Here is a 25,221-nt window from a genome sequence, read left to right on the forward strand (position 1 = left end):
AGTGATGCTTCTTTATCCAAGTGTGAGGGCGCGTCCCCGTCTGAGAGCGCGTCCCCGTCTAACTGCTGCCACACGCTTTGTGCTGTTGCATCACACGCACACGCGCGCTCATCCGCTTTAACAACAAGTGCACCCGGGTTGCCAGATTAATCCGACAATACAAACCAAAAACCCTCGAATTAAAAAAGTTATAAGTCACGAACATACACTTGTAAGGTATATGTATTTAATGGCAGCTTTGGAATAGTAATTTGAACTGAACATTCTGTCACAAACTTTCCCAAAATTATTGTAGTTATTTCTTTGAAAATGAGACAAAATACACACAGCACACCTAATATTTGATGTTGATGTCATTTACTTTTGTTTTCCCCCCCTTTTTATTGACAGCCAATTAGTAGCTTTTGGCATCACGAACTGAATCTTTGACTATTTTACTTGGACCTAAAAACCAACAAATTAGCCTGAACTTCTTCCAAGTTTGGGTTCTTCCAACCACATTCTGAAATACAGCATTTCCACCGACAAGAAAACCAGTGTTGTTGGGTTTAAATATCTAACATTCTTCACTAAACATGGGTCATCTTTGGTCCGAATACTCCCAGCACAAAACTCCAGCAGTTTTTTTTTAGCTTTTTCTTCATCCATGTAACTTCAAGTTAAGATTTAAGGTGCCGATTTTGGAGCATTGTAGACAGAGATGACCGAAAATGTATTACATTTTTTATTTATTCAAACATTTATTTAATCTTGAATAGATTTCTTATCTAAATCAGGGTTTAGGTGGGTTCAGTGCCATTGTAGTGTAGCAAAGATCATGAGTATCTGCTACACCACCAAAGCATGGAACCCAATAATAATAAGAATCAGAATGGAAAAGACTATAAACTAGACTATAGACTATACTTATAAATTTTTTACATCGGAAATGACTCTTGAAGCGATTTCTAAGCAATGTATTTGAGCAATGTATCTAAGCAAGGTATTTAAATGTCCATTTAAATGTGCTTTTCATTTATTGGTTTATTTTTCCTGAACTATTTGAATCATTCAGGCACATGAAAAACACTGGATATGACGGGTGAACCAAATAAATTTGGCCACTAATACTGTGTACCTATGAAGGTCAGAAATGTATGCGGCCTGATATAAGATTTAAAACCTTTACATGAATAATTAAAACCATTCCCACTTTTAATGTGGATAAATAATCTATTTAAGTTTACAAAGTAAATAGGATATACCCTATTTTTAGCTTATTATTTAATCATTTAACCATTTTGTATGGTTTTGGACAGGTTTTGAATAATTGTCCTGTTGTAGGATTTGAAATTTAGCAGTTTTAGGTCCTTAGCAAAGACATACAGATTTTCATTTGGAATCTTCTTATCTTTTATGATCTGATAGCTCATGATGCCATGTGTCCTCCATCGTCACACTTCTTAACAGTGCGCATTAGGTACTTTCCTGTATAACCAGCCTTCATTATTTGTTAAACCCACAGTTCTCTATGCATGAGTGCAAAATATATCGGTGTGTATTTCGCAGGCATATTTTCTAATTTTTTTCCATGTTGAATGAATTAGAAACCTTTAAATGTAACAGTATTAATAGAAACATGAACCAGTTCCATTTTGTATATAAAACCTGCTAATTATTGGTTTTAGTTTAGACAAAGTTTAGAATTAATATTATTAAATAGTCTGTTTCTTTTTCATATTTACAGCATACTGTATCTGATATCACTGATTCTCTAGAAGGGTAAAAAGTTTTGTTAAAAGTATTTATTCTAAAACAGTTCACATTTAAAACATATGTGATTATAATTTAATACAGTGGGTTAAATGTACCAGAGTCCTATTAGGCAAAATTGTCCTGTACGAAAAGTCCAAATGCTTGATTTACAAAAAGATTAAAACCAAAAGAACCTTGTGTTTGTAAACCACACACAGTTCAGGGGTAAGAGTGCTCAGACTAGGTCCATGAGGGCAGTTCAGTAAAAAAAATTCACATTTAATCCCAGATGTGGTGATCCACATGTGTTTAAGGCTTGTGCACATTACAGCTCTGTTGCTGGACCCCAATCATCAGTATCTTCTTCATTATCATCGTCACTGAATTGTCTGTCATCATCTGAACTGTCGCTGCCTCTGATCTGGGTTCTTCTCATCAACATTGCTTCATGATGTGCCAAACTGGGAATTACAATAAAATAGAATGTTTATCAAATATCAAATATGAAATATATCAAATGTCTCATACTGTCATGAATACTTACACAACATATGATGGAGCTGGTTTTGATGACTCTGCCTTACGAGTCTGAAACAAAATATAATGGATTTCCAGTTAAAAGAAATATATTTCTATTTTCAAATGACTGCTATGGTGATGTTTAACCAGTTGATTAGGAAAGTACTTGGTATGCAACACCTAAATAATGATATATATATATACAGTATATATAGCATTCCCATTTATTGTTTCAATTTAGACAAGTCCAATTATCCACTGCATTAGTAAACCCAACCACAGGCATAACACCCACTCTGGCCAATAAGAGACACAGACTTGCACAAGCCTCCAGTCACCAGTCCATTAACGGAAGCTCAAGTGCAACTGGGTTTTGCAAAAAGACACCAAACCAAAGCACAAGATCAAATCTACCTCTAAAAGGCTCAAAAGTAATAATACCAAGGCCGATGTGGCCTAGTCAAAGTCACCACTTGAAACCTATTGAAATGCTACGGCAACATCTTAAACTGGTAGTTTATGCTCCAGTGCCCTTCAACATGGCTAAATTAAAGCAAATAAAAACACATCACATTTTATCAAAACAATTTTTCACATTTACACAAAACAAAGATGTTTATGTGGAGTACCTGTTGTAATTTTTGCTCTATGACGGACAGGGTGACAGGTGGTGGGCTCTCTGGAGTAAGAGCGTATGGATCTGGAGCCCTGAAATCGGGTGGGCCTTCTGAGGGCGTGACAGATGGAGCAGGGTCTGTGTGGAACTCAGAGTCTGAGAAACTGCGCTGGACTGGTGACGGTGCCTCCTCCAGCTGGTGGTATTGAGGCTCAGGGGTGTACCGAATAGAAGGCATGTCTTGTGGAGGCAGAATATACTCAGGCTCCTCTTCCTCATCCTGAGGGTACAGCTCAGGGTCAGGGCTGAGGCGCTGCTGGGTGGCAGGTTCTGAGGAGCGAGCTAGCGCAGCGCTGGGGCGCCTGATGATGGCAGGTTGGCTGGGTATTGCCTCATCTAGGTCTTCAGTGTCTGTGTAGGTCTCGCCGTCTGTGTAGGGCTCGCCATCGGTGTCCTCATAGTCGCTGGCACCACTTAGATAATCTGAGGCATCGGCATTGTTGAATGCATCCAAGTCCTCATCTGCACCTCCCTCCAGCTATACACACAGATTGTTTTCATTATTGAAGTAAATGAAATAATGCAGCATGAGTGCACTTCACTGATTACATTACTTACATCATAGAATAATAAAACAAAAATCAGCAACATAAAAATGAGAAATCCATTTATTAAATTAATGCCTTTGGAGCAAAAAAAAGTCATATTTTTTTAAACTCAGTGGCCAAGTGTAAATGCATCTTACATATAGTGCTGCTAAAATCAGTTAGTATAAGACTTTACATGGAAATTTGCATCTTCTGTGAACTAAATGTGCATATAAAGGGTGGCAAAATTAACTGGGACCTTTTAAAATAATTCAATAAATGTACAGATCATATTACAATTTGTGCAGTTAGAGAGAGAGACAGTCAGGCAGGCAGACAGACACATACACACAGAGTGAGAGAGAGAGAGAGAGAGAGAGAGAGAGAGAGAGAGAGAGAGAGAGAGAGAGAGAGAGAGAGAGCGAGAGAGAGAGAGAAGGAAAAAATCTTACTGTCATTTCTGAGACCCAGACAGGTTTTGACTGATTTTGCTGAACCTTCTCTTTGAGTATTTCATACCAGACATTTGACGTGGGTTGCAGATCAATGTGTGCTAAGGAGAAAACAAAATTAAACATTGTGTGTGTGTGTGTGAGATACATGAGCATATAATAGCTATTTAATGAAAAAAACATGCCAACTGTCTTACAAAACAAAAACAGATAAGGATAGATTGTGTTAAAATTTAATAATCTCTCTATTTTCATTTTCAATTCATCAAATCTTTGAGCCGATCAAATACTGATATTCTCCACAGTAACTGAGTCGACTCTTTACAAGAAGACAATGCAAATCTCATAGACATTAAGCTCTTGAATCAGATTCAACAGTAAACCAACAATACTAAGTGCCACAAATCAAATGTGAATATTTGTGTGTTCATACCAGCAAAGATGTGGCTGTAGTTTTTCTTAAGCTTTAAAGCCTGAGCATACAGTTTTCGTGAGCTTTTCTTGGAGGTCGGATCGTATCTCTGTCTCATAGCTTTTACATCTTTGCGGCTGTGAGGCTCCAGAAACAGAACTATTGGATGATATTGGATGTAACTGAGCCTCTCCACTGCAGTAGGTGTGATGTCCAGTAGAGGGTGCTTATCCTGAAAAACACAGTGACAGAAGTATTTTTTAAAATACTGCAGATCTGATTTTTTCAAGCTGAAACTAATGCAAATTTAAAAGAAAATGGCACTTCACATTTAAATTTTATTTATTCGTCTGAAAAATGCTTTATTTATTTAAAGGACTGGATATAAATACCTTCTCTGCTATTCTCTTCACTGTGTCTAGCTTGATGACAGACGGCGCTTCATCTGCACCACTTCTAGCAACCATTTCTGCAAAATACACAACAGGTCAGTTATTCATTCAAAATACCATCGCAAAGAAAAAAAACTTAACCATTTATTTTAGTATGTATTTTAGTAGATTTAAGTAGAATGTAAATGCATCGTACCTGCCACCTCATAGTTGTTAGGCATTTCTTTAGCCAGTTTCTCATTTGCAATGTCATTCAGTGGACCCATAATGACAACAGGCCGTTTAAAGTTGGCTGCATGAAAACAAACAAACAAAAAAATCATAATAATTGTACGTTCTTAAACATTCTAAAACATTTCTAGAATCGTATCTAGAATCGTATCCCCAAACAGTTATATCAGTTACCATTTTTCTGCTCACCTTCTCTTAGAACAACCTTCTCATATGCAGGAAATTTGCCCTGGATCGTCAGTTGAAGAAGGTCATCCCGTGTTCTTCTCACAGGTTTCTTGGCCCCTCTGAGACCCCGAAGTTTCCAAAACTCTGCCCTGGGAGCTGAAGACTGCCTCTCCGCGCTCTGGATTCTCTGAATTCGCTCTGTGCTGGCTAAAGTTTCAGCTCTAACACACACACACACATTAATGGGGTTAGCCTTCTACTGATTTGCAAATAAATTGTTGATTGGTGTGTTTTATGGATCATTTATTTTATTTATTTTTTTTTTAAATGCATTTTCTCCCCATTATCCTTCAGATTTAGCACACTCAATTTTGTCTTCCGCTGCTGAGAAATACCAAATTGCATCCAAGGAGAGCACGTTGCTGTACACGGCTATTCTGACATGTGCACAGCCCTCCTCTTCTCGTCCCTGCATTCTGCACAGGCGTCTCGTCTGACAATCAGGGTCCTTACACAGCGTATGAAGACCCACACATAGTCCACACATAAATACTAATGTTAACAGTTGCTTTTTAATGCTTTTTATGGCTGATTCAACAAAATAAATTTTCTTCCAACATATCCACATACACATGAGTAAATAAGCTACACAGTGTGTAGACCATGGACAGTTGCTGAGACCTATTTTAATAAAAGATGCTGTTAACCCACCTGGTCTGGTTAGGTATAGTTCCTTTGTCCAGCTCATAAAGATCATTTCCCATGCGAACGGCCAGCCAGGTTCCCAGTTTTCCACGGTACATTGAGTCCAACACACGGAAAACCTCTCCCCGGGTGAAGCTTAGGCCACGGGTCTCCTCTTCCTCATGGTCAAAATGGGTGCGAATGTAGAAGGAATCGCCCAGGCCGGACTTCAGGATCTTCTTATAAACTGAGACAAAATATCAGTAGGTATAAAACAGCAAGAACAAAAAGTGTAGGAGATCTACTGTCCATTTAAATAAACCTTTTCAACATAAGAGCACAAATAGAAAATGGAAAAGAATGCAAAATTTTACTTACTGTCCATTTTATTTTGAGTTAGCATGTTGATGCGATCTCCAGACCGAATATTCATGAGGAACATGGCAGCCTCCTCTCTGGTCATGTGGGTGAAGTCTACACCATTAACCTGACGGTGAAACACACAATGAACAGAATCATTGGTAAAGCAAAACAACAGGGGGAAGTGCTGTGTCTCAATAATTTAATTTTAAAAGCATAAAACTAAACAATGGACAAATATGACTACCTCACTAAACCAAAAATTAGCCCTACCTGTAGGATCTGATCCCCCTCTTTCATGCCCTGCTTCTGTGCAGGACTGTTGGGCTGAATTCCACCAACAAAGATGCCCACATCATTTCCTCCTACGAGCCGAAGACCCACGTTCCCCTCCTTAATAAATCCCACTGTGTGCTGATCCGAACTGTAGCTAAAAAAGACAAAGAAAGAAAAAAAATTATGAAAACGATGGTCAGATCTCAAACCCTGAATAATATGAACAAGAGGACTGTGTGGAATTGTGTACTAGAAGACATTTTTGTAGTGATTTATAATGGATGCCATCTTTGTAAATGCGTCTTACCCAAGGTTGGGTTCAAAATCTGCATCCGGTGGCAGGGAGTAAAGAGGCTCTTCTTCAGGCTTGGCTAAAATATGAGCAAGATATGTTAACAATGTAATGCCTGACCAAAAGAAGCATAAAAATGCAGAACATCCTGTACACCCTCTACATGCCTTTAGCTTGTAAAATTGTAAATAAATAACCTTACAGTATGATGGATCAGTTTGTCCTTGTATGTTTTAATGGGTTACTTATAAGAGAAACGTGCATTTCCTGTAATTATTTTCTGTTCCAAAAAGTCAGTCACACTAACAGATACTTACTTTTCACCCTGGTGTGATTGGATCGCAATATATCAGATACCAAGGTGGCATCTGCCTGTGGAAAACTGGAACGAAAGCACAAAATACATCCATAAACTGATGTAGCCAAGTAGGAATACTGAATAACTTTAGAGAAATTGCCCCGTTTAAAACTATAAAATATTACTAATAATTAGGGAAAGGAAATATTAGCTGTAAATATATATAGCTGTAAAAAGTAACTGCTTTAAATTAGACAGGCTGTTAGGTTTTTGTACATGCACCGCAGACTTCTCTAGCCTTAGCAAAGGTGCTTATTTAAGCCGCTCCTAGGTAAATTCCTTACTGATCCAAGCTTCCACCATTTGGAGATATTAGCTCTTGCTGTTGGTGGGTGTTGTCCAAGAACTTATAAACAATAAATATTTTCTCTTAGCTCTTTGGTATATACTAGCATAGTGTTCCTGTAGAAACTACTGTTGGAAACTGTTGGATATCTTTGTTTCTTAAATAGTACCATGTACTGGCCAACACTACTCTCGTCTCTAGTCTTGCCTCCCTTAATTACTTTAGATTAAAAATGTTTTCTGTATTTATTGTAGGGCTTTGTATTTATGTATCTGTGTTGCACCCTGGTCCTGGAGGAACGTTGTTTTGTTTCAATATGTACTTGTATAGAGCTGAGATGACAATAAAGCCTCTCTTGAAATGAAGTCAAATGTTTAATGGAATGTGTTGTGTTCTACTACATTTAGTGTAAGAAATGTGCAATAACAAAAGCAACAAGAAACGTCCTTTACTTTGTATAAGGATGAAGCATTAAAGTACCTTTGGTTGCTGTCATGATCTGTGCTGCTGCGTGATCTCCTGGGTGTAGACGGGGCTCTCTCAACTACAGCAGGATCTGAAAAATAAAAGCAGTGCAACAATGTTAAGTCTACATTCGGAGGTTCATATGTCAGTACAGTTGAGAGGTGTATTGATAAGTATTCAGACCATTAGATCTGGCAGGTGAGGGAGCTCCATAACGAAGCTCTGGTCTGTTTTTAACTGATGGTGCATGCGCTTCAGGAACAAACCTAAAAATAACACACACATAAACAATCCGACCAGATTATTTATGGAAATAAAAATCTGTATTTTAAAATTAAGAGCAATAGCTGATGATATTTTATGTGTTCATATTAAACTGTAGTTCCTACTCTTGTCCACGTGACTGGTCTGGTCTGGGAACGGAGGGGTAACTTGCATCTGATCCAGACTCTGACGGCCCTGTGTGAACATAAAAAGGGAACAGCACATCCTTAGTGACCTTATAATCAGTTTCCTATTGATTCTGTCCGTTAAACATAGCCTCTGTCAGTAAAGCAGATGTGTCTGCCTCATGCTCACCTCTCCTGATAGGTGTAGAGGGTTTGGACCATTTTGGTGGGCTGACCATGGGGCTTGTGTCTACTTCAGGAGTGGCTCTGGTGAAAGAAGGAGAAAGGTGTTAGTGAGAAATTAGGGATGAAGGAAATTATTGTATGTATTCTGGACAAATATTTGTGGGATTTTTAGGTTAATTCTATGAATTATTACATGAAGGCCTTTTATAACACAAATGCCAACATTACTTGGACATAATCTGCAATGCCGACTATACCATTGTAAAAATGATGGACGTTTTCATAATCCACTGACCAGTACTACCAGTTATCTTTTGTCCCCCTGCAATATAATTAAATTGTTAACTGTTATATAGTTGAAAATATTAGGTTTCAATAGTAAATAAATATTTTTATGATGACTCAATGCTGACAAGAGACATTTTGATTTCTCCATTAATTGATCAACATCCAATCCAAGCAAAATATGCTGAATTCACCAACTCATATTCACCAGTTCATATTTTAAACTGGTGGCAGTGAAAATTCAAGTTGATTTTAAATAAATAAAATCTTAATAAAATACAAACCAATCTCCACAATACCACTCTACAGTCAGAGATAGAGCCAGGGGTCTTAGATAGTACCTGTACTACTCTTTCAATATGAAAAGTTTTAATCCTTTGTTCTCTACCCTTATCCACCACCAAATTACCAGTGGACAATTTTGGGATCTGTGTTTTTATATACATTTTATATACAAAACTGGACAACATGCTCTCCTCCAAATGCAGTGAGGTGGTTAACTGGCCTTGCATGTTTTGGAGAACACACATAATGTTTATCCACGTAGGCTGATTAATGACAAAAATAAGTGAAACTCTTTTATTGAATGGGCAATCTAATTAGTGACATTTGATTTATGAATTCACTCAGTCCAGTGAGGTCAAAATGAAATTAATTTAATGATAAATTAATAATACTAAATGAAATTAAATTATCTGCAGGGTACAATTTAACTGCTACATCCTTAATAACTCTTGTGATCAACAGTCCAGCAAAATCAATGCAAATACTTCACAAGCATATTCAATTTTAATTAGAATCTTTTTATTTAAAATAACAGATTTCACAGTGCAGCATTATACCACAAAAATGCAAACAAAAAATTATATATATGAAAAAGCGACAAACATTAAAATGTGATATAAAAAAATCAAGAAGCACAAAAGCATAATCATAAAAAACAATCAGGTTCTTGAACGCCTGGTAGATAAGCAGTCCTGTACAGGGGGTTCTTGCTGGAGTTCAGCATGTTGGGTGCAGAGGGAGAGCGAGACTTCCCTCATCAGTACCTGTATCTGTCGCGTATGTCCAGGCTGGACATGGTGCCCTGTCTGCGTGCAGGTCCTGAACTCCTGTCCGACTCCGATTCATCTGTAGAGAAAAAGTGTTATTTATGAAGATGTTCCATACCTGAGAGGATTTCAAATGGATAACATGAATTTAGGTAAGTAAAGGAAAAGCTGCAGGAAGACTCTCACCTCGTGGTGAAGGTCTATAAGGGTTGTTGTGGAGGAGGTCCAGGGAGCGGCTGCGGGCAGAGGGGTTCAAACCACCTTGAGGAAGGTCAGGGAGCACTCTGAGAGTCGAGGGAAAAATAAGTCAGTCTGATAGTAGGAGAAGGTATTTATTTGTGTAAGTAAATCTGTCATGTGATCGTACGATCCTAATATGCAAGTGTTACTGTCTTGTTAGAGTTTGTTGTAGCAGGCTAAAATTGGTACACCAATTGGTATCTTGAAAATGTCCTGCCTGGCTGTACATACAGATGATGGTGTGCTGGTACACTGATGTAACCGGGTGTTTGCATGGTACGGTCAGCTTACTTGTATCGGGTGTTAACGTCCGTCCTGGGACTCTCCCGCCTGGGTACTGGAGAAGCACTGCGGTCCGAATCAGACTCAGAAATCGCTGTGAGACAAATATAGCAAATTGTTTTCAACCTTATTCATGAATTTATGCAAAAATGGACATTTGAAGACCAGCACACGTGTGTAAATGGGACAGACCTTTACGAGGCCGAGGCAGTGAAGAGGAGGAGCGAGGAGCGTTAAAGTTGTAAGGAACAGGAGAAGCTCGAGGATTGGGCAGCGCTGACACCCCTGTGAGAACTCTGTAAATAAAACCTGATGATTAGTTTGGCAATAGGGTTGACAGTAAAAACACATCTACTATTACTAATTAAATGTAAAATGAATCAGCTGAAAGATGTTTGAGGTTGGTTGTGTAGCAGAAGTTTTACCTGTAGCGATCTCTGTTATCATTGCTGTCAGGTTTAGCCGGAGCAGGAGAGTTGCTGCGATCTGATTCTGACTCAGATGAGACTGTATACGAAGCAAAAAAACTCAGACGTCAGTCAAAAGTTTACGCACAACAGTAAAACACACATGTAATGGCAGTTTTAAAAAAGGACTTTAGTTCAGCCAACACTTTGCCTGTGTTCAACCAGCAAGACAGTCTTTTGGACAATCCTGTGGACCATTGTGTCCCCGCCAATAAAAGTTAAGAGCCAATGCTCTAAGCCTTTGGCTATGTAAAGCTAACTTGACTGTGAACAAGGTCACTCATTCCAGCAGCTTTTAAATCAAAGCAGACCTCTGTTTACTTATAAAATCAATTATATGCTTGTAACTCTCCTTTTAAGCATAACTTTAAAGTACTTTTAAATCCCTTGTGAATGACTAACCTCTGCGTCTAGGCATCGACTGGGCGGCTGGCTGTTGTCTGGAGGTGCGTGAAGGGGGTGAGTCCCGCACTTTCGAGGAAGGAGGGGCATCAGTTCGGTGTCTTAATCAAAGAAGTAAATGATGTAAAAAAACAGTGTCATTTCATACTTGACGCCACATAATCAGAAATGTATGCAAACAATTGGACACCCCAATTAAATTCCATGTTTTATTGTTTTTCTGTGAAAATAAGTTAAAATAAGTTCTGCACATTTTATTGCAGAATTGCTAATCATGTGCTAAATGTATATAGTTGTAAATGAATAGAAAAAGCACAATAACATTTGCAGTAAAGTCTGTAGACCCTGTAGAGGATTTATGGAGTTAATTTCACAGAATATTGTTAACACAAAAACTCTGACCATGGGTGTCCAAACATTTGCATTGAATGACTTTGTGCATGAGCTATTCACCTGCGTGTGCGCCGCTCTCGGTTTGTCGGACGAGATGTACGATTCGCAGTGTCTGAATCCAGATCAGAAATTTCTATAATATAAGTTAGACACAATAAATACACAATGCCAAGTATAAAAGTCAAAACAAACATAAAAAATAGTCCAGTCCAGTTAAATAAATACATTCTTTCTGAAAATACTATAGATTTTTAAGAATTAGGGAATTGAACGACCACAATTCAGATGCAAATAGTGCTGTAAAACTTTAAGCTTTAAGGTATTTGAAGACTCACCCTCCAACTCTGAGCTGCTCTCTCTACGTCTCTCATCTGCACTGTTCCGTGGACTGTCCTCTACCTCCGGAATATTGACCAGGAACCTTCGCTCATCCCTCAGCACCAACATGGTGAGTTTTCCTCTGGATTTCTCCACCAGGTGTTTGGTTTCCAGAAGTGACAGATTCTCTGTGGTCATTCCATTAATCTAAGAAAAATCCACATTTTCCACATGAAGTTTTTTAGTAAAAAAAAAACACTAAACTAAAACACTACACCTCACCTTCAGAACCAGATCTCCCTCCTGCAGTGTCCCCTCTTTAGCAGCCAGACCGGTGGGAGTCATGTGTTTTATGAAGATCTGACTCCCTAACTTCATTCCATATTCTAAGGGAAGAGGAATTAGTGCCAATGAATGTAATGCTTTAGAAATTATGAGCTGAAAATACTATAGTGATCTAGAGCGAATATTTATAAGTGACCCCACAAATGTTACAGCTCGGGCACATGAAAGTGTCCCCCGCACTACTGTACTTGAAATTCCATGTTTTGTTGATTTTTTTCAGGTGGAAACAACGTTAAACTCTGTACAGGGAGGAATTTTTGGAACATTTTAATGCATAATTACTATTAATGCGATAAATTTAACATTGGAAAATTTGGAAAAATTTGAGAGTAAAAGTTATGGTATTTTTTCAATATGCTGAATTTATCCAATAAATATCTGCACTGTAATAATGTCAATAAGATGTCATATTTAAGTTAGTTTTCCCTGTGTTCATTTCTCCTAGAAAACCAATAAATCATGGGCCTTGCACACGGGTGTCCAAACTGTGTACATAACTGTGTATATTAATACGTTTGTGCAGCAGTGTTTGTCCATTGTTGTGGCTCATGGCACCCTTGTTGACAATTACTGCATTAAACCAATATTAGATCCAAGACCAAATACTAGATTCAAATCCCACTGCCATGTGTGCCATCTTACCATCTGTGGGTTTTTTCTTCACTAGTGTGGCTCTGACGGGTTTATCCATTGTGTCTCGGTTGGGTAACCGTTTAAAACCAGACATAAGCGCTAGGTCATGACCGTTGCGTTCAGGTGTGATGCTGCGTGGGCGCCGGCTATACCCAGAGTCTGAGCCACGCCCAGGTTTTTGATCATATTGGTTGCTGTCCAGCAGGTTTGATTGTGAGGAAGAGCGCGTGGGCCTGTTGCTGGCTGGAACCTGAATCGTGCGAGGCCTCTTTACAGTCTGCAAAAGAAATCGGCTAAATAAGTCCACATGTTAACCTTAAAATTAAAGGTGAAATTAATTAAATCAGCAGAAGGAATCTTTCTGAATTGAGGGGCAAATACAGATGACCTTATTACCGGTTCTTATTTTTAAAATGGTTTTCTCCGGGCTGCATAAGCTGAAGCAACACAGAACATTTTCGGACATTAGAATACATGTTGGCTTTTCTGTTGTGCCACTTAGGTGTACCCCATTTCAACTCTGACCTTGCTGAGCCACCCAATAACACTGTATGAGCTTCAGTCTGAAAAGAAGCTGTGGCTTTTTACATGCTTAAGAGAAAGCATGTGCTAGCCTTTACATTTTCCAGATTGTTATATGTCACAAGACTTGGTTAGTGGGTGAGAATAACCGACAAACTTGGGGGAAAAGGTGACAAAATAAATAAAAGTAAATTAAAAATTACCAAACATTTAATGTAAAGAATCTCATTTTAAAATTAAGAGAAAATCATTTTGTAGCTTTACTTACAACGTTGGCCGCTTTGCCACAGCTTTTCAGTTGCTGAATAGTATATTGTGAGGTGGTGTTCTCCATGGACACCCCATTTACCATGACTATCTGATCCCGGGTTCTGTAATAACAATAAGAATAATCAAAAATGTATATAAGATACATAAATAAATGAGGTACATCAGCTGTTAACATTCTCACAGCAGATCATTTATCTCCATCTTGCCCTGTCCTAAATATCTTCTTCCCCCAAACCTGCATGTCCTCTCTCAGCTCATCCATAAAACTTCTCCTCTGTCTGGAGACTCCGTCCTCAGCACCATATCCCGATAGAACTCTCATCTGCACACGCTCAAACAATCTCAATCTCATCCCCAGAACTTTTTCTCAATAACATCCTACCTGTGCTGTCTGTCCCTCTAATAAATGTTTGTCCCAGCATTTGAAGCCTGCTATTCTTTTCATTGTTATGTTATGCTGTAGCACTGCCTTTGCAGAAACTGAAACCAAACCACCCCAAATAATTCCTCTTCTACAAGACTTAACAGTAGGCACTATGGAAGCCAACTGTAGATCTCCTGTTATCCATCAAAACTGAACACAGAAGTCTGACTGAAAAGTACCACAGCATGGTTTATTATTCTAGAGAATTGTCCGGGCAGTGTGCTTTACACCAGTCTAACAGACATTTGCCATCACTCAGCAGTGAGCGCTGCAACTGAGGATAGATTGTTGTGCTACGAATTTCAACACTTGGTGGTCCGGATTTGTAAGCTTGTGTCACTTGACTGTTCCTAGACTGCTTGGCTTTACAAAAACAGCAACTAAATTAACTGGCTCTGGCAGGGTTGGACTTAAACACAGCACCATGGGGTCTGTAGTATGACCTATTCTACTGCCTGTGTTTGTATATGGAAATTGCATTATTGTGTAGTTAAACATTAAGCGCCTGATAGCAGTAGGTGTGGCTGAATGACAAATCCACCAGGTACATGAGTTTCTACAAACTTTCAGCTAAGTAGTGTATATTGTAATCAAATTTAATGTAAATTAATATTCCCCAAAATGTGTTAAATCAGCATCACAACCACTGAGTTGGTATGATGCTTTAAAATATCGACCAGATATCACCGCACTAGGCCAATAAAGTTTTAAATGTCAGCAAAAAAACTACTACAGTGAATGTCTAAATGAATATGAAGCCAAACTAAACTAATCAAAAGGGAGTAATATGCTTATTTCCTGGTTCCTGGGCTATGACATTTTAAGCAGAATGTGTACTTTAAGAGAAAGCAAGCTAACCATACAACAACACTTAATTTATTTATTTATTCTTAGTAAAACTAAACTGATTTATACTGAACAGGAATGGAAGATGAAGATAAAAGCATGTGCTGTCAAAACACTGAGAATCTGTTTGGACTTGTGGATTTTTTAATACACAAACATGACAGGTTGGACAGGATTAGCTCGGATGTGTGGGAAGAAATGATGTGCAAGTAGGGACTTACTGTAGCTTGCCCATTGCTGGGCCACCAGACACCACGTCAGAAATGACCACAGCTGTGTCGCCATTGGCTGGATTCGGCTTGTCTCTTCCGCCCGAGATAGCAACACCAAAACCGTACTTAGGATCCTGTTGGATAGACAAAAGAGAGTGGGTGTGGAGTGGGAAGGAATGCCAGAGGAAAGAGATCTGCTGCTTCAATCACAATCAAAGTGCCACACTGTGCCACAAAACCGTGTTATAAAAACTTGTTATAACTAATTCCAGGGCGTGTCTGGGTGTCGAATAAGAATACTGATTTACGTCTGCTAGGTGAAACCACACGTAAACAAACGCTCCTGCTTACATAATCCAACTTCATAATATGCTTAATTTTGTCTTTTTTTTTTTTTTTAACTATATTTAGTAATAAAGACCCAGTGATGAGCTAAAAAAAAGAAACTGGGAAAAACTTACTTTGTTCAGTGTTACAGTATGCTGCTCCCATATCGTCATTTCCTCCATGTCTGTCTTCTAAAAAAGTAACACAACAAAAGAAGAACGCCCTTTTCAATCCTTTAAATCCAGGCAAGAAGCATCAACAAGCAGCTTTAAGGAGCTCCATTAAATAATTCAAGATAGAAACTGTCCCGAGAGCGTTGATCGAAGGCCTTGGTGTTTTTTCCTCCCGCTCCCTGCCTTAGAGGAAGAGTGACTCAGACTGAGCGTGCTCTTACTTGCTCACCTGCGCATACCTGGCAGGCAGAAAGAGTGGGCGGAGCCTGCAACATGATACAGTACCTCCCCCGATACACATGAACCTAATACACAATGCAGTCTCTGAACACATTCTTCTCATGGTCCACATACCAGCTTCTTTTAACACACAGTTCTCTGCACTTGAACCAAGTTCAGTGAAACTAGAACCAGACAATGACACACTATCGTCTCACTGAATCCCTCACACACAACACAATGAGGTTACTACAATGAACGAGTAATATCAATTCATAAAATGCTATAAGCATAAAATAAACAAACCGTGCTAATGCTTAACAATGGGATTTCCATAAAGCAGCTGAGCAGGATTTTGTTAACTATAAATAACTAGATGCTCTAATAAACTCACATTTCACATTCACATTTATATTAAAATGGACAAAAGGACAAAAGGACAAATAACAGAGCAGCCATTAAAAAAAGAAGGACAAACTCCTTCTTTTTTTAATGGCTGCTCTGTTATTTGTCCTTTTGCCATACCATATTATATTAGCAAAGCTGGTTAACATACTGCTAATAAACCTCATTATTATTTATTAATTGTAGATGTGAGTGGGATTTTCATTACCTGGTCTTGATTTGAATTATGCAGACTATTTTAAAAATAATACATGTAAAATGTTAAATATTAAAGAGATATTTTGTACTATTCAGTCACACCGAAATGGCATGAAAGACAAAGAACTGTTCTGAATATTACGTGAAATAAGTGCAATACTCATGATCTATTCACACTGTGACAAACTCAGTATACAACAGCCATATATCATACCAAAGTTAGGAGGTTGGCTAACTTACAGTAAATCAACTAGCACACACTAATTAAGGGTAAACAAATAAAATGGAATAGAATACCTTAATTTGTTATACGTTTATATACACTAGTTCAGTACCATGGAAATCTTTTTCCACATACTCCAGTTTGTTTGGAGGCTGGAGTTCAACAGTGGCTGCATGGCAAAGTGGAGAATCAAACCCACAACCCTCTGATCAATGACCCAAAGCTTTGTTCTAAGATTAACACACAGGGGCTTGTCCTGGGGCAAGCAGGTGGAACAGTGCTAACAGATGCTAGATGACCACTGCTATTGGTCTAGCGGTGTGTAACCTTGTTTGAACCCACCTTGTGCAGGTGAAAAGAAGTGGTCAGCTACTATACACGTGTTGGAGAGGGCATGCGTTAGGTGCGGCCCTCCTCAGACAGTTTAGGGGTCTGAAGCAGTAGAAACAATACAACTGGGTAATTAAAATAAAAATAAAATAAAAATAAACAACAGATGTCCAGGTGTATTTCTGCCTCCTATTCAGTGTTCTTAGGTGGCAGAGGACTCATCGTGACCTCGACCAGGATAAAGTTGTTACTAGAGTACTGAACGTAACGACACCCCTCTGGCTTATTAAAGACTTGTAATAACCCCTCCATAAAAACTACATGTCTTCAGGCATGTAGACAGAGGTCCTGAAGAACAAAGCCATTCCTGGAATGCGTGGTTACTGAGACAGAAAGGTCAGCAGGACACCAGGTTTCTGCTTCACAGAGAATTTAAAAGCACTCGCCTTTTCATACTGTGTGATGAATCCTGATTTGGCAGGGCAAAATATGTCATGACCTTTATATATTCAGTTATATATTCATTTGCTAGACTTTTATTTATAAGGAGTTACAAATGGAACAGAAGAGCAAATTACTAAGTTTTCAACTGACTGAAATCAAGTGCAGCTTCTCAGCATGATATGAGAACCAAATAAAAACAGTTTTAAGGTCAGTACAGTAGAGACTGGTTCTGTTTAGTACAATGTTCTCATTTAACACTAACACAGTACTGATATTAGTCTGGTGTGGCATGGTTTTTATTTAGTGTAATGTTAATAATCAACATCCAACAGGTCTAAAAGCATCGTTTTCAGAATGTACGTCCCCTTAAAAAAAAAAAAAAAAAAAAAAAAAGAAGCTATTTTTAATTTTGCAGATAGAGCAAAGGTTTTTATGGTAGAACGGTACATGGTAGAATTGCAATGCAAGATTTTAACGTCATATTTCACACCTTGGTCACATTCATGACGGGAACAGTAGTTACTCATTACACAAGGTTCATCAGTTCACAAGGTTATATTGAACACAGTCATGGACAATTCAGGATCTCCAATTCACCTCACTTGCATGTCCCTGGACTGTGGGAGGAAACCGGAGCTCCCAGAAGAAAACCCATGCAAACGCCACACAGAAAGGACCCGGGTCGTCCACCCTGAAGAAGAAGTGAGTCGACAGTGCTACCCACTTAGCCAACCTCCCGCCTGAATTGCACCTTTAAGCAGGAAGTTTGCCATGTCATGTCGTTGGCAAACCGGTTCAACAATAAACAATTTATATTTTATGCTACTCACAATGAAAGGTCTGAAAGTGAAAGCTCACTGAAAAAAATAGTGCAGGACCAAAGTCTTTACCTCAGGAGAAAGTCTGGTTGACCGACTGTTTTCAAAACGACATACATGGAACTTAAACACCACATGTGAAAACTACGCAGCAGGTGATGTGATGCTCGGAATGATGCTCCGTCTCTTAAAACAGTGTACATCAACACAAATGAGGAGACAGTGAATGAGCTGGCAGAAAAGGACACTACCTACAGATTTCTATTCTTTTAATTTTGCACTGTATAACAAGAATAACTCAACAGATTTAGAAACATATACAATTAAAACATACAAACGTTTCTTTATCCTTTTACTAATACAGTATAAGACCACTTGATTTTCAGTATTCCATTTTGGCAAGAAACAATAAAGAAAACCCCCAGGTAAAATTCCCTAACTATGCTTTGGCAGTGTCCACCTAAATAGGGTTCACCTGTTCTTAAATGCCCTGATGTTCTGGAACCTGTGATTGCATGTTATGTTGACGAACATAATGACACTTTACATAACTAAATCAGAACTACAACCGTCCTAAAACAAGCCACCATCTGGTTTGCATCAACAGCAGATAACAGCCAAAGATGTCCAGTTAGACAGAATACCATCATATTCACTGTCTATTAATCAAAGGACTGAGTTTCAATTCAAACACCCTTACAGGAACAAATCCTGCTCTTGAAAAGTCATGAAAAAAATTGGAAACATGGTTCTGCATCGCTGGCTAGATGCCAGGTTGTTGGTGTAGCGTTAGACGCATTACATAAAGCTTTTTTCACCAGGCAGCGGTTTTCATATGAACACTAAAAACAAACATGTTTCACTCTTCCAGTGATGTTACACAATATTCGGTGTGTATCCACAGCTAACTAATCCACAGCTTAAGTTTTGAGTAAATTGACTAAAACCAAAATATCCAGTTTTATTAAGAAACACTGGGTGTAAGGCAGGAATACCTTGGACAATACTTCAGCCACGTATCCAATTGGCCGGCTCACCAGTTGCATAAAATTTGCTACTAGACTAAAAATATATAGTTGAGGTCAGAAATATATAAAATGGCAATTTATAAATATATTTATTTATTTATTTGGATTTTAATGTTGTGTTTTACACACTTTGGTTACATTCATCACAGGAACGGTAGTTACTCGTTTCTCAAGGTTCATCAGTTAACAAGTTCAATGTCAAACACAGTCATGGACAATCCTGCATCTCCAATTCACGCCACTCGCATGTCCCTGGACCGTGGGAGGAAACCGGAGCTCCCAGAGAAAACCTACGCAGACACGGGGAGAACATGCAAACCACACAGAAGGGACCCGGACCGCCCAACCTGGGAATCTGGTTTAATTAGTATTTATCTAATGTGTCAATTATTCTAAAACTGAATTTTGCATTTTTGCAGACAGTGCAACTATTACGCTACCTCAACACCAGATTCAAACCCGGATCTCAGCAGCACCATTTACTAGCCAGGCATCTACACAGACTTAATTGGGTACGTCTGGGCTGATGCCCTGAAACGTATTGGGTGTTCCTGCCTTGCGCCAAGTGATAAAGCGATTGATAAAAAATGATGAGGAAATTCTCTCAATTCCTAGATACATGAACGTAACATACAAAAAGCACAGGTGTCCGTTTTCTCTAAGGCCTAATACACCATATGTCAACAGCAATTCATGCAACAAGTGCTAAACAGCTTAATAATCCAGCTCTAGTTTATAAAGAAAGGGAAATCAAAGTGTAGTGAAGCTAAAACATCCCAAATAATACCCTAACCACTTCAAAGCTGAATAATTTGCACATGCCACCAACAAAGCTTTTGTACTCACCGGCTCTTTGAACCTCACCTCCATGCTTCAAGCAGGGCTAAATAAATCCTTCACATTACATAAAATCCCTGGAGATTGTCGGTTTCTTGTCAGGTTATCCAGAATGATCCTATACTTTCAGATCTATAGGAAACATGGTTGATGGCAGGGGTTCTGTCCATGAAAACACCTTGAGAAGAACGCACCTGAGTCAACGATGAGCTCCACCCACTAGCAGTCCCACTCCCTTGATACTCTGTACTACGAGCTGTGCCAGGTAATTAAGGTGGAGCTGCATCTCCAGCATTACTATCCGACCTTGCTTATAGGCAACTGCCTTAAGTGCCTACATACAATGATGCAAATAAACCACCCAGCAACCAGGCTGCAGACATAATGGGTGAATTCCTAATACCAGAATGGCTACAGAGCATCCACAAGCAAATATAATATTGTCCTAATAATAATATAATCCTGACTTAGAATCTGTTGAACATGCTTCACAGGCTGTGCTATAGTCACCAGGGTTAAATCACTGAGAAATGGGAAGTAATTCAAACCTAGCTTTTTAAACAGCATATCTACAGCTTCTCAATGTGTACAGAGCCCACGGTACATGCACACTTGGATACACAGGGAATCATTACCATGGCTAGTAAATAATTGACGAAACAGGGCAAACAAGAGGTTATTAGGTGCTGGTTTAACAAAGATTGTGGTATGGGCTGCATAGTTTCAGGGTAAAAAGACACATGCCTTTTGTTTCACAGCAGTAATTAAGCATGTTATCTGAATTTATAAAAGTACAGTCTAAAGGAAAATAAGAAACCAACTCAAACCTGAGCTTTGACTAATAATTTTAAATGGCTGGTAAATTAGTGAATTTCAAATGTAAATTTTACTGTACAAAACGAGAGTCATTTACATAGCATTTACATGCATTTGGCCAAAACATTTAGAAAATCTGTCCTATTTATTTTTGAACAATTTTGACACTAATAGTCCTCCTTTATCTCAAATCTAATCAGTCAGTTAAGATGGGTATGCTCTTCAGTTTTGCACAGAGCTAAAGTTAGGTCAAACACACACACACACACATACACAAAATAGAATGGCACAGAGCTAAAAAGCTAAACAGCCTAGTCAGTGGGAGATACACTGGGCCAAATCAGGTATGCAGACCAGATCGATCCACTGTGGTGACCCTAAATACAGGAGCAGCCAAAAGAAAAAAAGTCTAAACTCAGAAGAGAGATGGGGACCTAGAGGATGCCGTGAGAGAATTCACTACATAATCATTTTAAACCCCTGTAGTGCCAGTAGTGCGATTACTTTTCTGATGATTAGAACACTAGCCAGTCCAAACTGGAGTAAACACATAAACAAAACCATTTGAACATTCTACCTGGTGACATATTTGTGACTTTTAAAACATATCTCGAGTAAGCACTAGATGCTGTTTGAGCCTGGTGTTTATGCATTTACTTATAGATGAGATTTGGACCTGTCAATGTGCTTGCCCTATGGGATATGGAAGTTTAAAATCGGCTAAGAGTGCACGTTTAGGATGAGCCTTTCCTGAAGTCCTTAAAGTCCTTTATTTTTCCTTTGTGAAACCACCAGAAAAGCTGACCCGAGTCTCTGAGAAGTTCATCAACAGAAGAAAAATGCTGGTGGTGTCAGCAGCCTGCTAAGCAAGTATGATAAAGTAAAAAAACAGACACAATCAGCTTGTCCTCAGCATCCAGACTACTGCGTTCTTCACCCCTGCATATAGACTTACATTATTTACTTGCCCCATTAGCCTCTAGGGATGTAGTAAGTAAGTTTCAGCTCGACTGACACCACACAGATCCTGTACATAAAGAACAAACACAATCTCACAGCAATCTACTTGGCTTAATTACTGGAAGGATGTCAGTACTGGATCAGTATCTGCTTAAAAATAACTACACAGTGTACTAAATAACTATTCATTGTGACTAACACTCATTACAAAAATAAAACATAAAAAAAGTTGTAGTTTGCTATGTGGGACTGAAAATACTTGGCACATTCCGAACAACATGAGCTTTGATAGGGTGTTAATGTTTAGCTCAGAGGAAACTTTTCTCACCCTGGGGGTTGGACAGTTGAATAAAGATGGTTGTTTCACTCAGTGCCTTGCACCCAGTGTTTCCCACCTTTTATATGCGTGGCTTTAGATGTTGACTAGACTAGTGCTGAGAAATATACTTAATCAGTATCATGGTAAATTATGCAACAGTTCAATTCAGATTGCTATGGCATTTTTACCAAACTCAGTTCTTGTTCCAGTACTTGTCATGCTAACTACCCTATTCTATATTTATGAGCTCACAGATGGCCAGCATAAAAGCTAGCCCAGGTTACGTGGGCACAGAGAATTCACCAGCTGTTGTCAATGATTATTATTATCAGTCAGTTAACTTTTGTGTTTCAACTTAAATGCTTTATAATAAACTTAGACTTTAACAGTATGTTCTGAATAATTTAATATCAGATACCTGACATCTACAAACAAAAGCAGTTAACAGAGAGAATTATGGGTTGTTTGTTGGGCTGTTCAGCGGTGACCTATTACGAAACCCGAGTGAAACTTAAAATCAGCCTGAGATCAGTGAAGGTGGATCAACCTGACGAGCAAGTTGTTAATTACAGGAAGCATGTTTGAGAACTCACTCACCTGTTCCATACAGACACACAACACTATTGTTACTATAGTAAATGCTTCAGCAGTAGAGGGGTACAGCTGCAGTACACACTGATGTTATTCTACACTAATAGGAATCGCTATAAAGCTATTTTTCTACTAAAATAACACTCATGGCCCTGACCCCGAACCTAAGCCATATTTGTTAGTAAACTTTAATAAACATGTATGGTTTATACTAAATATGTTTTTATGTATCTCATTTCACTAGCCACTTCATCCAAACAACCTGAACAAAGCATCAGTGCATTACAAGGCAATTTGAAGTAGTCAGTCCAACTGTGTTTTCAGAAGACCAGTGTACCCTGAAGAAACCCACACAAGCACAGGGAGAAAACGCATAACTCCTAAATGTTTCATAATAAACTAAAAAACTAGGTTTAACCACTGTCTTTTACCTGGTCAACTTTAAATGTCTCATCCTAATCTTATTTTTACTGTCTAGTCATTTACAAAAAGCAGCAATTAGCCAAAAGCAGCCCTAAACAGACACAGCTAATGTTCCAACTTAATTCTATTGTCTCTGGTTTCGATATGATACCAATAGCAAGCTGTTTGTGTCAGTCAAGGCAGATACTAATCTGATAGACATCCACCTACTAACTTGACTCTCTAACAAAAAAAGAAAAAGAAAGCAAACTTATCTGTTAAACTTGTCTGTGCTCGTCTTAACTGTAATACTGCATTGGATAAAAGCATCTGGCAACTGCTCAAATGTAAATGGAAAGAAGATTATGTTAAAGCATAAATCTTTAAAGAAGTATTGGTTTTCATCGGGCACAATGATACACTGCACTGTTTATCCTGGCTTTTCATCCTTAACATGCTGATTCCTAAAACAACAGTAGGTACATGTAAGGGATTTAAAGACTTCTCTGGTTTGTTAGAAACCTTTAGTGGGAAATTTTTTAAAATCTGTATCATCCTAATAGTAACAATTTCAATTACAAATTTCAAACGTTTTGTATGATTAGCAGAACAAGAAAATGTATTTTGTTCCATCAACAGATTACATAATGCTACTTTGTTAGTAGTTACCTGAAAAGCTGTATAGTGAATCATTTATTACCGAGATGGAATTATATACTTCATAATAGTATTAAAAAGCTTTGTTTTTTAGATCTCTACAAATATTCTACAATATAAACTTAGTCATGGATTCTACTGTGCTTACATATATTTAATATATCATAATGACCAGCTCTATTCTCAATTCAAGACTTTCAACATTATAAAAGGTTATAATTATTCTCCACAGAAACTCTGTAAACCTCCAGTAATGTTTGTGAGTAACACAGGAACAGTAAAGTGGTGTAAAACACCCAGCAGCACCATGCAGCAGAGTTCAGGGTTCAAGTTCTTACAGGAACACCAGCGTCCCAAAACGTTCAAACATCTCAAACAATTTAAAAAATTTAAATTTTTAGACACATTTAAAAGCGTTTCATACTATAAAAGTAAAATGAACTATTATAAACAAAGTCAATCCACTTACACACACAAATCTAATCGAATCTGCGTAATAAACCCAGTTTCATTCTGAGTTCACAGCCTTTACACCTCCAGCTTCACCACTAATACCTCACATACATTCACACCAACAGCACAAAACACACCGCTCCAGCAACATGGAGTCATTCAGAAACAACAGCTCTTAATATATCAGGTAAATAAGTAAAGTTACCTCAGATAGTGTGAAGTTTTACTGAGAATCCGGGAATAATCCGACACTACAGAGATGAGCCTCCTACACCTGTTACACTCAGCTTCTTCGAACAACTACAGCAGCTACCTACGTTTACTCCCACTGCTACTGCCTACGCCTACTATTCTAGTCTACTATACTCACCTACTACAGAGACGCACTGATCTATACATGTACTGATCTATACTCATCTACTACACACACGTACTGATCTATACCTGTACTGATATATACCCATTTACTACAGACTTGCTACTCTAGACATGTAATAGTCTATACTCACCTACTACATAGACAAACTACTCTATACATGCACTGTTCTGTACTTACTCTATACTTATACCTGCCTACTAACACATACTAATCTACCCTTACCTACTACATACACATACTACTCTATATTCACCTACTACATACACATACTACTCTATATTCCCCTACTACATACACATAATGCTCTATATTCACCTACTACATACACATACTACTCTATATTCACCTACTACATACACATAATGCTCTATATTCACCTACTACATACACATACTACTCTATATTCACCTACTACATACACATAATGCTCTATATTCACCTACTACATACACATACTACTCTATATTCACCTACTACATACACATACTACTCTATATTCACCTACTACATACACATAATGCTCTATATTCACCTACTACATACA

General features: G+C 38.3%; 1 protein-coding gene across 2 annotated transcripts; it reads right to left on the reverse strand.

Annotated features, from left to right (window-relative positions):
• Positions 1–1,779: 1,779 nt before the first annotated feature.
• tjp3 (tight junction protein 3) lies at positions 1,780–24,606 on the reverse strand. 2 transcript variants are annotated; one of them, XM_063012742.1, is made up of 31 exons: positions 24,504–24,606; positions 15,560–15,616; positions 15,108–15,232; positions 13,615–13,717; positions 12,834–13,101; positions 12,129–12,232; positions 11,864–12,053; positions 11,589–11,661; positions 11,136–11,236; positions 10,692–10,773; positions 10,459–10,562; positions 10,276–10,360; positions 9,931–10,028; positions 9,742–9,823; positions 8,412–8,488; positions 8,222–8,291; positions 8,016–8,098; positions 7,848–7,923; positions 7,041–7,105; positions 6,739–6,802; positions 6,429–6,585; positions 6,174–6,282; positions 5,823–6,042; positions 5,133–5,332; positions 4,909–5,004; positions 4,713–4,789; positions 4,342–4,552; positions 3,909–4,009; positions 2,883–3,407; positions 2,279–2,322; positions 1,780–2,195 (listed from the first exon to the last, which is right to left on the reverse strand). In XM_063012742.1, the coding sequence occupies exons 2-31, from the start codon at positions 15,605–15,607 to the stop codon at positions 2,060–2,062; spliced, it is 3,774 nt and encodes a 1,257-aa protein (XP_062868812.1). In that variant the 5' UTR covers positions 15,608–15,616; positions 24,504–24,606; the 3' UTR covers positions 1,780–2,059. The 2 variants fall into 2 exon arrangements, with proteins under 2 accessions (XP_062868812.1, XP_062868811.1); XM_063012741.1 differs by lacking the exon at positions 24,504–24,606 and adding an exon at positions 21,872–21,890.
• Positions 24,607–25,221: the final 615 nt, after the last annotated feature.

This window comes from Trichomycterus rosablanca, chromosome 17 (genome assembly GCF_030014385.1).
Source record: "Trichomycterus rosablanca isolate fTriRos1 chromosome 17, fTriRos1.hap1, whole genome shotgun sequence".
Classification (NCBI taxonomy): Eukaryota; Metazoa; Chordata; class Actinopteri; order Siluriformes; family Trichomycteridae; genus Trichomycterus; species Trichomycterus rosablanca.

What these genes read in the sequence shown, in the direction of transcription:
- tjp3 (XM_063012741.1), bottom strand. An exon ending in CAATCACACCAGGGTGAAAA is followed by an intron (nt 6,803 to 7,040) that starts GTAAGTATCTGT and finishes CTCATATTTTAG; the next exon opens with CCAAGCCTGAAGAAGAGCCT. An exon ending in GATTTTGAACCCAACCTTGG is followed by an intron (nt 6,586 to 6,738) that starts GTAAGACGCATT and finishes TGTCTTTTTTAG; the next exon opens with CTACAGTTCGGATCAGCACA.